This window comes from Elephantulus edwardii, unplaced genomic scaffold (assembly GCF_000299155.1).
Source record: "Elephantulus edwardii isolate Elephantulus edwardi_28Jun2011 unplaced genomic scaffold, EleEdw1.0 scaffold00163, whole genome shotgun sequence".
Lineage (NCBI taxonomy): Eukaryota > Metazoa > Chordata > Mammalia > Macroscelidea > Macroscelididae > Elephantulus > Elephantulus edwardii.
Genome location: NW_006399913.1, coordinates 4,931,648 through 4,945,091, shown reverse-complemented (window position 1 = coordinate 4,945,091; position 13,444 = coordinate 4,931,648). Strand labels below are relative to the sequence as shown.

General features: G+C 39.6%; 1 protein-coding gene across 1 annotated transcript; it reads right to left on the bottom strand.

Annotated features, from left to right (window-relative positions):
* Positions 1-4,876: 4,876 nt before the first annotated feature.
* CREBZF (CREB/ATF bZIP transcription factor) lies at positions 4,877-5,938 on the bottom strand. The gene has a single exon (XM_006895267.1). It carries the CDS (start codon positions 5,936-5,938, stop codon positions 4,877-4,879), a length of 1,062 nt encoding a protein of 353 aa, XP_006895329.1.
* Between the last annotated feature and the right edge of the window lie 7,506 nt (positions 5,939-13,444).

The following is a 13,444-nucleotide window of genomic DNA, read 5'->3' as shown; positions in this document are numbered from 1 at the left end:
ATAAGCGATTTGGGGTCGGTAAAATTGTGTATCAAAGCTCAGGCTAGCATTTTAAGGAGAGTATCAGAGTTTAACACATTAAGGAATTAAAAAATCATATATATATATATATATAGTATTAACACAGTGTTAGCAAAAAAACCCCAACCCACCACTGCTTTGCCTCCAGTGAAGACAACCTCCCCTTCTCATCTCTGGTCTCTATGGTAACTACCTACTTTGATAGGAAAATGGCATATTAAAATACATAAATTTGAGGGAAACCCAAAAACCTTTGTTAGTTGAATCAGGGGTAGGAAAAACTTAAAAAATTATCTTGCTACCAAGATACCAAATTTCAAGAATTATCCAATTTGTAAACAAATGAGTTACAAATCTTTGCTAAATTAACAATTACTTCAATTACCTTCTAAATACTATTTACAAAGACTCATCCATGAATTGTTCACCGTTCTACCAAAACTGTAGTTAGGGTCATCAAATAGTAGTTATAAACATTTGGTTGTAGGATTATAAACGGCTATATTATAGGAACACCAATCACTAAGTGCAAACCAGCTGGAATGCTCTTTGCAGCTTTACTGCATAGGTATTCAATAGACTCAGATTACAAAAAATCAATGGATTTAATAAATTCTGTACCATACTGTCCAGTAATCAGTATGCAATATGATGAATAATTCAAAATAGCTCTCTCCTTGCCCCATACTTCTACACATTTTCACTCTTCCCAAGTCAGTAAAACAAAGTAACTCAGGCTAACCAGGTGAAAGAAATGTATTAGCATAATCCAAAGAAAATGAAATAAAACAATCCACAGTTCTTGAGTGTTTTATCACTTATAATAAACTGGAAATAGTTCAGTAAAACAACTATATGCCACAGAAAAACAAATCCCATCATCCAGAATACTGATTTCCTTACACAAGACTACAGATTTTTAATATAAAATAGTAGGAACTAGAATGCCATTCATTAGAAACCTCAAAATAGTCAAGTACTGAGAGACAGCGGAAGAAGCCAAGACCTCAGAATGCACATATCCTGGTAATTCCCTGAAATTCAATTAACTCCATCCACACACATTGAACTATAATCAATTTTCAAAGATACAGAGAAATAAATTCATCTAACTAAAAATGCTACCCTTGATAGTAACTTTACATGAACTTTTATATTTTACTTGGCGTCTGTCTGTACTTTAAATCAGCACTCAAGTACCATAAAATATAAATCCCTGATAAACCTTATGCTCACTGTTGCCCTGTTTATGTAATTTTAGTCCATTAAATATATTACTGATAATGTAATGACTCGCTAACATTTCTTGAATCAATACTATTACTCCTTCTTCAAAGACAATTTAAGTGTGCAAGAAGTGAGAATCACTCCCATGAAAGATTAAAAAAAAAAAAAAAAAAAGTATTTTTGTTCCAAAATTTAGTGTCCTATATTTCTATTAAGTCTTTTCAAGGATTCCAGAGAATCTTTTCATATCTCCATTTCTGGAAAGTGAAATCAGTATAGAAATAATTTGGGAACTTGAAAATGGCACTCATTTTTTTTTTCAGCAGATGCCAAATTTTTGACCGACATGGCTCCCACAATTACTTTGTTATCATCAGTCCAGTCAGTTAACAGGTTGTAGGAAAAGATTCTTTTTGCAGACACTGCTAAGCTGTTTAAAGAGAAGAAAAAGAGATTAATTTAGTGATTATAAAATGCACAGATATTTAATTAAAATATTTTGAACACTTTTTGGCGGATTATATCAGCAGTGTGACTCCACTTTTAACAAATGTAGACTTTTTTTAGTCATAAAGTCTGGTCAAGGAAGTGTGGAAATAGTAAGTCAATATGATAGAAAAGAGTAGGTCAATATGGCGTGTTAGTTCAATTAATGTCTGAATCCCTAACACCACCAGAAAATAAATCTTAAAAAGCTAGACTTTTAGTCCAGTTCTGTATCATTTTAGCATTTGGCATATTAAGCCTAGGAACTAAAAGTACAATAGGGGGTAAAAAGTTATTACATTTTAATCCAGTAAGGTAAACAGATCAAAACCTGAAAATTTCAAAAACAATTTATAATCCAGAAATCTCCTGTACCCAAGTACTAACCATTTAGAACACAATTTTCTAGAAATAGTAAGACAACAGTTTCATATTAATCACAGTTCTTTTAATTAACAAGTGATAGGACACTTTAAGATATTGTTTACCACATACTGAAATAAACAAATCTGTTATAAATTCAGAAGCCCAAACATTTACAGTAAAATGTGCTTACACATAAATATTGCCAAATTTAAAGCCCCTATTAGATAGGGCCTAAGTACATGCAATTGCCATGTAAAAACAAGACCATGAAACTGATGCAAAAATGACAAAAACCACTAAGTCAACAAAATTGGAAAAGAGAGAATGAGATGGAAACAAAGAAAAGACAGTTAATAAAACAAGGACACCAACAAAGCAGCTCTAAAAAATAGGTTATACTAATCTTTCCATTTTCAAAAGTTTTAAATCAAGTATTCCCCAAAATTGCCATTTATAAAATGACATTCTAATATTTTAATCTTGGAGTCTCAAAGCATCCCAATTCAGAAAGCTCCAACTACTCCTTTCCGGTCTCAAACAACAAATAATGCAGGGAAAGAATTGATGGTTAGAACGTACGTATTCCAAGGGAATAGTGTTAATTTTTTTGAAAATCACTGCCTCCATTACCTTTTAAACCCACAGTCAGCAATAACAACAGTCATTTTTCCTATTTTCATCCATTATATTTCAACGTCATGTTAGAGATGAATAAATTCTTTGAGCCCGTAAATTGAAAGATCAACAAACCTGGTTTTATTATGACACCATATTTTTGTCATTGGTACTGCACAAATTTATATACAAAGAAATATATACAAAATGTTCAAGTATTAGTTAAATTTCAATTCAAGGCTTCTCTTTCAAAAAGCTACAATTAACATATTCCATAAAGATAGCACAAATTAGTCATTTCAAATAATTTTCCAACTACTTTTGGTTTATATATATAATTCAGTAGGCACTAAAAATTCATGCAGCTGCATTGTGAGGGGCTTGCTCCTGCACTTAAGATATAAGCAGGTTCATCACTTCAGGTTGTGAGTTTAGCTACTACCCATTCATGCTCAAGTGCAGTAGATGATTTCACAAAATATGCTGTAATGCACTGGAAACCAGAGACCAACTGAGGTCTCAAATCTTATCTAGTAACAAAACATTTACAGTTGTGCAAGAACACAGATTCCATTTTCATAACCAAATAACAAAATAAAACCTTTTTATGTGTAAGATAGCTTACATCTTTGGACTGCTGGAAAATACTTTTTTAATTATGAATATTTTAAAAATAAAAGACAGCAGAAGCCCTGATATTACCTCTTTTTCCTCATTTCTTATACTACCTTTTAAAATAAAGCAGGAAATGTGGCCAGCAGCTGGTCCCGTCTCTTCTGCCCCAACAGCTGTATCCACTTTAGCACAAAGAAAAACAAGGATGCTAAATACGTATATACTTTATCAAACAGTGATGTTTCACAAAGAATTTCTAAATGTCTCTTACGATGAAGGACATAACAATTCATAAGTGGACAATAATAACAATACTTCCAGGAAAGTATGTGTCCATCTTTGGAAAAAAACCCATGTCAATTGTGTTTAAGTGGTCAGAAACACTCAAATTTGAGTATCTCTTTTAAATAGGACAATTCTTTTGAAATAATGATTCTTTGTGAAGCCTCACTTTACACTTTTTCATTCACATTTCACAAATCTTCATTATTTAGTCATACATACATAAATATAACCTAAAATTTAATACAACAAAAATAAAGATGCCAAACAGTTTTATATTCATATTCAGTGAGAGAGTAATCAATCACTGTGCTGGTCCTCAAAGAAATATTAACCGTTCTTATTTTTCTCCCTCCAGCTAACTAACACAGGAGTCTGATATATGCCTGTTAACCTCCAGCTTCTCGAAATGTGAGAGATTAAAATGTTTATCTAAATTTATTTTTGTAACTTGTAGTGAAAAATTAAAAGGCATTCTTTTTAAGAGATAAATCATCTCCAGCAAAACAACTATCACATTTACGCATGCCCCAAATATTATACTGTCAACCTCTGAAAAGTTGCTCTAAAATTGGAATTCCAATTTGCACGTTGTACAACTCGGAACTTCCATTCAACTTCACCTGTTTCACTGTATCCAAACTGTATTTCTATAAGCAGGTTTCAGTGTACAGTTGGAACCGATGTCATCCAAGGCCATGTCCACACTGGGGACAGAAGAGCTAGGTACACGCAAGTTTGAACAAGGGGACACATTAACAGCTATTTCAACCAGAAGAAGCAACTTAAAACACATTATTGACCAGCACAAGTCTGTTTCCAGGGTGGACAGGGCCCAAATCAGATTCCCTCCCATCTTCCAAAATAGAAAAAAAGAAAAAAATATATATATCACACACACACATTGAGATGTTGCTCAATAAAGTAGACTAAGCAGCAGAGCATGAGCGTTACGTGAAGAGATGGATCCTTACCAGGTTGTGAGGCGGGAACGACTGTTCTGTAACCCCTACAACGGAGCCTGGCAGGAAGGAAATCACCTAAAAAAGAAACTGTCAGAGAGATTTAATAGTCACATGTTATCATTAGGAGTGGGTTACAGTGTCACATTCATGCTTTTAGCTAAACACTTAAAGATTCAATATTACTTTTTTTTTTTCCTCTCCTCTGACATGTGTCCAGTGAAGATGTCCCACTAAGGTGTTTTACATGGTGTAAGGGAGCTGAAGGGGGTAAACGCGGATAAAGAGCAGATTACTTGACCCTACATTTTAAGAGAAGACGACGCCTTCCGGGCGCACGCCGAGCAGAACTCCACCGACACCTTATCCTTGTCCACATGGAGACACACTCCTCCCGCCGAGTCGTCCTCTTCGAGCAGGTCCTGCTGCTGCTTGCCCACCGGCAGCGCGTAGTCGTGGTCGCCGGCGGGCGAGTCCCTGAAGAGCGAAGTGGTCAGCCGCAGTCCCACGCCGCTCAGCCGGCTCAGCAGGCGCGCCAGTCCCGTCTCGTTGGCCAGCACGGCCCGTAGGTAGCGACTCTCCTCCTGCAGTGCTTGCACGCGCTTGCCCAGCTCCCGATTCTCGGCCCGCAGCTCCTGGTTCTCGGCTGCCAGGCCCCGGACGCGGCTCTCCAGCCCCATCACGTACTCCTTCTTCTTCAGCCGGTTGAGGCGGGCAGCGGCCGCCGCCGCCTTCCGCGGACTCTTGGTCGCCGCCTGGTGGTTGTCGTTGCCGCCGCCGCTGCAGCCGCCGCCGCCGCCAGGGGACTTTCGCCGCCGCTTTTCTCCGCTGCTGCCGTCGCTGCTGCAACCCCCGATGCCGTTTAGCAACTTCTGCAGCAGATCGGAAAAGCGCTGCATTTCGGCAGCCGCGGCTTCGTCGTCATCGTCCCCTCTCCAGAGGCCACCGCTGTCCGACCCGCCGCCTGACGACGAGAGCGGCCCCGGCGAGCTGAGCCCGGGTTCCAGATGCCAGTCTGGCTGTCGAGGGTCCAGCAGATCGGCCAGTTCCAGGCCGGACAGAAAGTCCATGTCCTCCGACTCCTCCCCCGGGACGCTGGCGATCGCCTCCTCCTCCATCTCCTCGGGGGAAGGCGCGCGCACGGCCACGCCGCCGCGGCTCCCCCTTCCGGCCTCCACCTCGTCCTCGTCGCCGTGCGGCTGCCTGCGGCCGGGAGATCCGGCCGCCGCCGCCGTCTCCTCCTCCTCCTCCGCCCGGCTCAGGTCCGGAGACAACGAGCAGGCCGCGGCCGGCGCGGGGCTCGCGCTGCGAGTCGGGGAGTCCGTGCCCGAGGCCGCCAGGAGCTTGGTCAGGCTATGCCGCATGGGGCCGAGCGGGCCCACGTAGGCCCCGGCCCCCAGACCGGGCCTCGCGGGCCCCACGGACCTCAGGCCCCAGTGTGGGGACCCGGAGCGCTGGCCGCAGCGAAATGAAAGGGAAGGTCCGAGTACCTTCCCGCCTCGCTTGGCCCGTCGGCCCACCGCGCCGGGACGCGGGAAAAGACGAGAAGGAAGCGACGAGGCCAGGCGATGACTCGGCCTCGCCACCCAGACAACGGCCTGGCCGGAAGTCTGTCTTTCTCGCCCGACCCCTCCCACTGCGTTTCGCGCGCCACCAGGCTCTGGTATCGCGAGAGTTTAGGCTGCCGAGGAGTGGGAGTAATTCCAGGATTCCAGTGATGTCATAGGAACGGTGGTAAAAATAACAAACACTAGGTTTACCGAAAAAAAAAAGAGTACCCTCGCCATGCTTACTTTTTAACCCTCTATGTTCTCCCTTTCACTTAAGTGATACCACGCTCACTTAGAAGTTATCATCTGGATACCAAATTTGTGAATTGTCGGCAGCCAAATCTGAGACTTGACACTGAAATACCTTGGCAAACCCACTTTATAATAATGAGACATGTTAAAGTTTACTCTGTGCAGAAAATGTAACTTCATGAAAAAGTACATTCGCCTTTACCCTTGTTTGCTGAGAAAACAATTCTACACCTTTAGAAATTCTTGAGCAGTTAACGATGTTTTAATTATTTTAATAGAGCCTACAGAACAGGAGAATCGGCCATCAGAGATCACCAAGTAACCTCAAGTCTGGTGATCTCAAAGGCGAAAGGAGAGCCTAGTTCAGTCAACCAGGATAATATTAGTGATTCATTTCCTATTCTTCCGCCTCCTCTTAAAGTCTCATTTTAACAAGCCTGTATTGAACCATTTTTTATTTTTTACAAACAAAATGGTTTCTCTGCATACATAAATTGGTCAAATAAACCCTATGTTCATTAATTACTTTATGATTTGATTACTTTTTAACAGCTGTTATTCCGGATTTTTCTGGATTGAGACTAATAATCAGATCATTCTTAAAATTGCTCTTTCATCCCTTTCATTAGTCTGTAACGCCTGGGGAATGGGGGAGGACTTGTATTTAGAATTAGCCAGCTGAACTCGGTTTAGATGATCCCAATTTTGTTGGCAACATCCAAAGTATCATAAAAGCAAGTCGAACACAGACCTTCTTTTCTCCATCAGGCCTAATCAAAGTATTTACCTTGGCCACATCAATGTCATAGATTCTTTACAGCTTGTTTGATTTGGTGCTTGTTCGTCTTGACATCTACAATGAACACAAGTTTGTTATCTTCTGTCTTCTTCATGGCTGACTCAGTGGTCAGGGGAATTTTGATGATAGTATAATGGTCAAGTTTGTTTCTCTTGGGGGCACTCTTATTATTTGGGCTGTCTTCAGAGTCTCAGCATTTTAAGCCAACAGAATGGTTTTTTTGTGGCTATGTATGCCCTTCAGGACTGCCTTCCTGGCCTTTAATGCCTTTGCTTTGGCTTTAGTTTGGGGAGGGACAGGGGCTTCCTTCCCTTTTGGGGCCATCTTCATAAAAAGGAATGAATTCCCTTCTTTATAAAACAAGACATTTTCAAAAAAAATTTAAAAAGAAGACATTTTCACTAAAATACTGTATTCTAGAAAAAAAGAAGTAAATGAGTAAATCATTGCTATTTCTTTTCTTTCTTTTTGGGGGGGGGGGTTGTTAGAATTTCCAAATCGTATACAAGGATCAGATTTAACAATTGTTAACAAATTGCCTATTTTAATTAATGTGTGTGTGTGTGTGTGTGTGTGTGCGTGTGTGTGTGTTTTCTGCCCTAAATCATCCCAAAACACTCGTAAGTACTTTCAGTATTTCTCTCTTAAAATCTTAAACATAATCCTATTATTAACAGCTCAGTTTTTCAATAGGTTATCAAAATTTTCTTCATGGTTTCTGGGTTTGTTCTTAATCTTAAAAAGACCTTTTATCCAAAATAATACTTATACTCTTACTTCAGCAATTTTTAATAATGTGCATTGCTTATTGTTTCATTTCAATCTTTACTTCATTTGGAACTTCTTCCAGTACAAATATGAAGTAGGAATTTAACTTTTCAAATTGCTATCTGCCACAGTGTAATGTACTAAAAACCTATGCTTTCCCTACAGATTTCCCAGCATGTATGCCATGTAATAAGGGAGCTCGGATGGCCTAAAGCAAGAGTTGCACTGCCATCCCTAAGGCACATGATGTTTAAGCCCACCAACTGTTCCATGAGAAAAATGGGAAATATCTTCCTGTGTACAACATGTTATTGTTGTTATGTGCCATCGAGTTACCTGTGACTCATAGGGACCCTATGTACAATAGCTCTGAACCCTGCAATATCCTTAACAAATCTCATCATCTCAGACACATTTAATCCCACTTCTCCAGTCACTGAGTCAATCCATCTCATCTTGGGTCTTCCTCTCCTGCATTGTTCCACCACCCTTCTAAGTATGATGTCCTTCTCCAAGAACTCATCCCTCCTGGCCACGTGCCCAAAGTATGCAAAAAGGGAGCTTCAAAATCCTAGACATCAGGGTGAAGCTTGGTTTCACTCTCTCCAGGACACACCTATTTGTTCTGCTGACAGTCCACATTATGTTCAACACTTCTCCAGCATCACAACTCAAAGACATTGATTCATTTTTTTATCATCCTTAGTTATTGTCCGACTCTTAGATGCATAACAAGTAATTGTGAAGACCATGGCCTATATAGGGTGCACCTTAGTCTCTAGACTGACATCATTGCTCTTCTGTTCTCTAGAGAGGTCACTGACAGCAGACTTTCCCAATGCAATTTGTCTTTTGATTTCCTGGCTATAGTTACTATATATTGTTCTAGTTGAACAAAAGCCACTCCAATTTTACTATGGTCTTATAATATATCTTAATGTCTCATAGGACAAGTTCCTTTTTGATACTTTCACTTTCCTCAGAAATTTCTGCCTATACTCGAATATTCTTCCAGATAACTTTAGAAATTTTTCAAGTTCAAAAAAAGAAGCTGTTTTAATGTACATTATATTAACTAAATTACATACTATTCTTGCTACTGTAATAGATTGGTTATACACTCATTTGTCTCCCCAAAACATGCTCATTCAAAACCAACAAGCTTGGGAACCTGTTCCTATAAAGATTATGGCCTAGAAAATCCTATGCTATAGTTCTGCTCTGTCCCATGGGACACTGTGAGTGGAGATCTACTCAAAAGTACCTAACAATAAATACAAAATATCACTGAGACATTTGTTGTTTAGTGTTTGTTTTCCCTTAATATATAACCCTTTCCCCACTGTTGTTGATGGTGGTGTGTACCATAGAGTTGGAACTTAATCCATCGCTGACACTCCAGAGAATTTTTAGAAGCAGTTTATTGTACGGGAGGAGATTGCCCATACTTCTGCCGCAGAGCAGCTGGTGGCCTCGAACTCCGTGCCTCGGGATTGCAGCACAGCTTCTAGCCACTGGCCATCAGAGCTCCTTTTCCACCACTGTAAAGTCTTAAATTATTTAACCATTCTTCAATACCAAGAGATTTACAAGATTAAAACTGCCTAGTCATGCCTTTCACAATTTGCTGGCTAACATGAGATAAATTGGATTTTGTTGTTTCAAGCCACTTGGGTTTGGGTAATTTGTTAGACAACACCACGTGGCTAATACATGGAATTGACAATTTTGGCAGCAGCACTAGTTTTCTAACCCCTGAGTCACAGCTACATATCTTTGAAAGTAACCTGTACACAAATTTTTCAGTTGGAAAACCAGAAGATAATCTCTGATAGTGTAATTTCTTGAGGGATTAGGAAAAAAGGTCATCAGAAGAGGGTTAGGAGGAGAAGACTTAAATGAGAAGTCATGAAGAGATGAAAAATTGGTGAATTGAATATGAAAGTGCTGGCCAAATATGTTGGGAATTTAGCAGGGCTTTGAGACTATGTCATTCAGTGCTCAACAGCAGGAAATAGAAACCAATCTGTTTCAAGTAGAAAAGAGTGTTTAACACAGATAATCAAGCGTTTACAAGTCATTGGAAGGAATAGAAGAGAAATATTCATTACGCTGGTAACGAAAAGTTTCTCTCAGTAATATGTGGCCAAACAACCCAACAAGGAGCTCTTATTTCTTCCTCAATTGGGAAAATAGTAAAATAGAATGTTGGAATGTTGGTTTTCAAGACAGTGCTCAAGTTGTGAGCCAGGGACCAGGAAACCAAGGCTGCTGCCAAAACTCTCAAACCCATCCTCATGGAGATGCACTGTGAACCCAAAAGTGATGCCTCTCTGGCCACGAGGACACAGAACTGTCTTTTATAGTCTTGTCTCAGAGTTCACATACCTTCACTTCCATGGTATTCTATTAGACTGATTACAAACCAGCCCTCCTACACTGTAGGGAACTACACAAGAATGTGAATACTGGAGTTAGGGATTTCTATGGTGAGCCCTGGAGGCCTAGTAGGTAAAGAGTTGCACTGCCAACCTAATACCACGCAATTCAAATCCATCAGTTGCTCCATCAGAAAAAGATGGTAAATCTCCTCCTATACATTTTTTTAATTTATTTCAGATTTTAATTAAATTTTATAGAGAACTTGGATTTTCATTCATCCGTTGTTGCACCTCCTATACAATTTAGGGACTTTGGAGGATCAGCTATGAGTTGATTCGAACTTGATGGCAACGAGTGAGTGAGCAGTTATCTTGGGAATTGGCTATTACATCCCCTAACACTGATGACTAGACATTTGAGAAATGGAGTTAGCCTTTGTATTTGTTTTGTTTCAGCTTTTTGGTTTCTTCAATATAGGAAGCCACATTAAAAAGTGGGTTGAAATGAATGATGAATGTCAATTTATCAGACCCTCCACAATAAGGTTCTATATATCCAAACTTCCACAAAGACCATCACTCTATGCTACTCCAGCGCCAAAGAATAAAGCCATTGGGTTTTCTATCACAGAGAATGGTAGGGAATGCAACTGGCTTAGGTCAGAGTTCTGTTAAGTAGACAGAGAAGGTTATACAACAATACATCAAAGATGAACATGCAACACTGTTTATTTGAATATAGTTTGCTTCTTCATTGAAGTATAATCTGGAAAATAGGGAGTAAGATCATGAAGCAATTTTATGACTGAATGAAAATTGAAGAATTAAATACACCCATGTTTATCATCGCAGCTTTGTTCACAATAGCAAGGAGTTGGAAACAACCTAAGTGCCCATCAACAAGCCAATGGATAGAGAAGCTGTGATATATTCACACAATGGAATACTACGCTGCATTGAAAAACAAGGAACTCATGCAGTATTATTCAAAATGTGTGACCCAGGAGGACATTAGGCTGAGTAAAATATCTCAGTCCCAAAAGGACAAATACTGCATAGTGCCACTGTTGTAAAACAGGACTGACATCGGTGTTGGGGGAAGACTGAGAAAGATGGGTTCAATAATGTATACTGCATTTAAACAGATGAGGGAGAAAACTGTTTAAAACGGATATATGATTAGGTATTATTGTCATGACTAAATAGTCTAAAGGCTGCATAGTGGAGTGGACTTGGGGGAGGGATTGTGTAACAATGAAAGAATTTTTCTTTTACTTTTCAAAGAGAAGAACTAATTGGGGGAAGGGGGTGGGCAGGGAGAAAAGTGCAACAATGAATGAATGGAAATCCTCAGTGTTTAAACTTACATTAAAATGAAAATTAATAATAATAAAAAATTTTTTTAAATCCATAATTCATGAGAATGATTATTTGAAACATGATGTGAATGAAGAATAGTGTGAAGCACAAGGCATATAAACTTTGTAAGCAAACCAATGGGAAAAAAATGTAAACTAGAATGTATATGAATGATTATATGAAACACAATGTAAATGAAGGATTGTGTAAAATAAAATGTGTATGAATGGGGGGGAAAAAGAATTAAGGAACTGGCAGTATCTGAGGCCCTTTAAAGAAGCTTTCTCTGGAGAAAGACGGACTTCTTGCCCCATAAAGATTTAGAGTCTCAGAAACCCAACGCAGAGTTGTTATGAATGGAAGCTCATTATGATGAAGTCACCATAAAGGGTTTTAGTTTAGGACCTTTTTGGATTAGGATTGCAAGTACTCTGCATTTGTATGGATTATGTGTAATATCCAGTGTATAAGCACATTCCTCCTCCTTTATTTTCTGAATGTAAATGAGGTAGAGCTCTGTCATTATGAACAATCTGGAATCTGTTTTTCTTCTTCAGAACAAACACCTGTAAGACATGCGCTAAAAAGGATGAAGGAGGATTTATTTGCCTTTCTGCACCTTTCTTTTCCAAGACAGAACTGCAGCTCCTTGTCCTGTGGCACACAGTCTCTTGGGCAGCCACACAGGTCTGGCCTGGAAGCAATAAAATGCCAGGAATTTACCCAGCTGGAGAAGACTGCTAGGTTTTGCATTCTTGTTCCTCTCATCATAGTTTTTTTTTTATTTCCTTTTAATCACTTTTCATTTAAAATCTCTTTCTCCTCAAAAAACACTTTGGCCCCCTTCTTGTCATCCAGGGCTTTGGGAAGCCGAACTTTATCCCAAATATTATATGAAAACCCTTGTTCAGGACTTGAAGGAATTACAGATTTAAAAATTAGAATTTCTCTTGTGGCAGATTCCAGAAAATGAGCTGTTTGTTCCCTGCAGACAGGAGACAGCAAGGGGGGCCCCCTACAGAGGGAGTGTTACTTGCTGAGCTAGAGTTCACCCTGAGACATCAAGGTAATCCTTAAGGGTAAACCAAAATCTTGCATTTGTGAACCCCTCCCTCCTGAGTCAAGCAGAAGGTTTTCAATAGAAAGAGCTTGGCTTCATTTGCATTGAATTCTCTGTGATTTACTTCCTGATAATTTTTAATAAAGATACAGAGAAACTTGGCTTGGGGTCTTCAGTTGAGAACTGCTGGCCCCCTGTTTTATGCTCTCTGCTCTATCTCATTCCTGGCTGTTTGTCTCATTATTAATAATTATAAAATTGTTCCATTCTTTGGGACCCTCGGTCTGCAACACAGGGCAATGCATAGTGAGATGTATAAACTGTTGGCATGGGGTTCTGCTGTTAGTGTGCACTGACACTGATGATGGATTTTCCTCAGGGGCTTGCTACAGATCAGTTCCTTACAACACTGATAGCCAAATTTTTTAGTGCAATGAATGCACAGTGCCCCAGAGAAGGTCCCCACTTTCTGTCTCAAGGGCTGGGTACTTGATGACTTCTCTCACGTGAACAATATGCTACAGTGGAGACCAATCTTTGTGTTGGCAGCCAGGCATCCCAGCTCATACGTCTGCTTGTCGTTGGCCTTTTTTTCTTTTTTTTTTTCTCTAGTTGTCAAGGGTCATTTTTTAAATTTTTTTTATTTTTTTTATTTTATTATTTGTGTGTGTGCGTGTACCGTCAAAGGGTCATTTTTTAGT

Bases quoted from the DNA above. Each gene is read 5' to 3' on its own strand.
- CREBZF (XM_006895267.1), bottom strand. From the start codon at position 5,938: ATGCGGCATAGCCTGACCAAGCTCCTGGCGGCCTCGGGCACGGACTCC.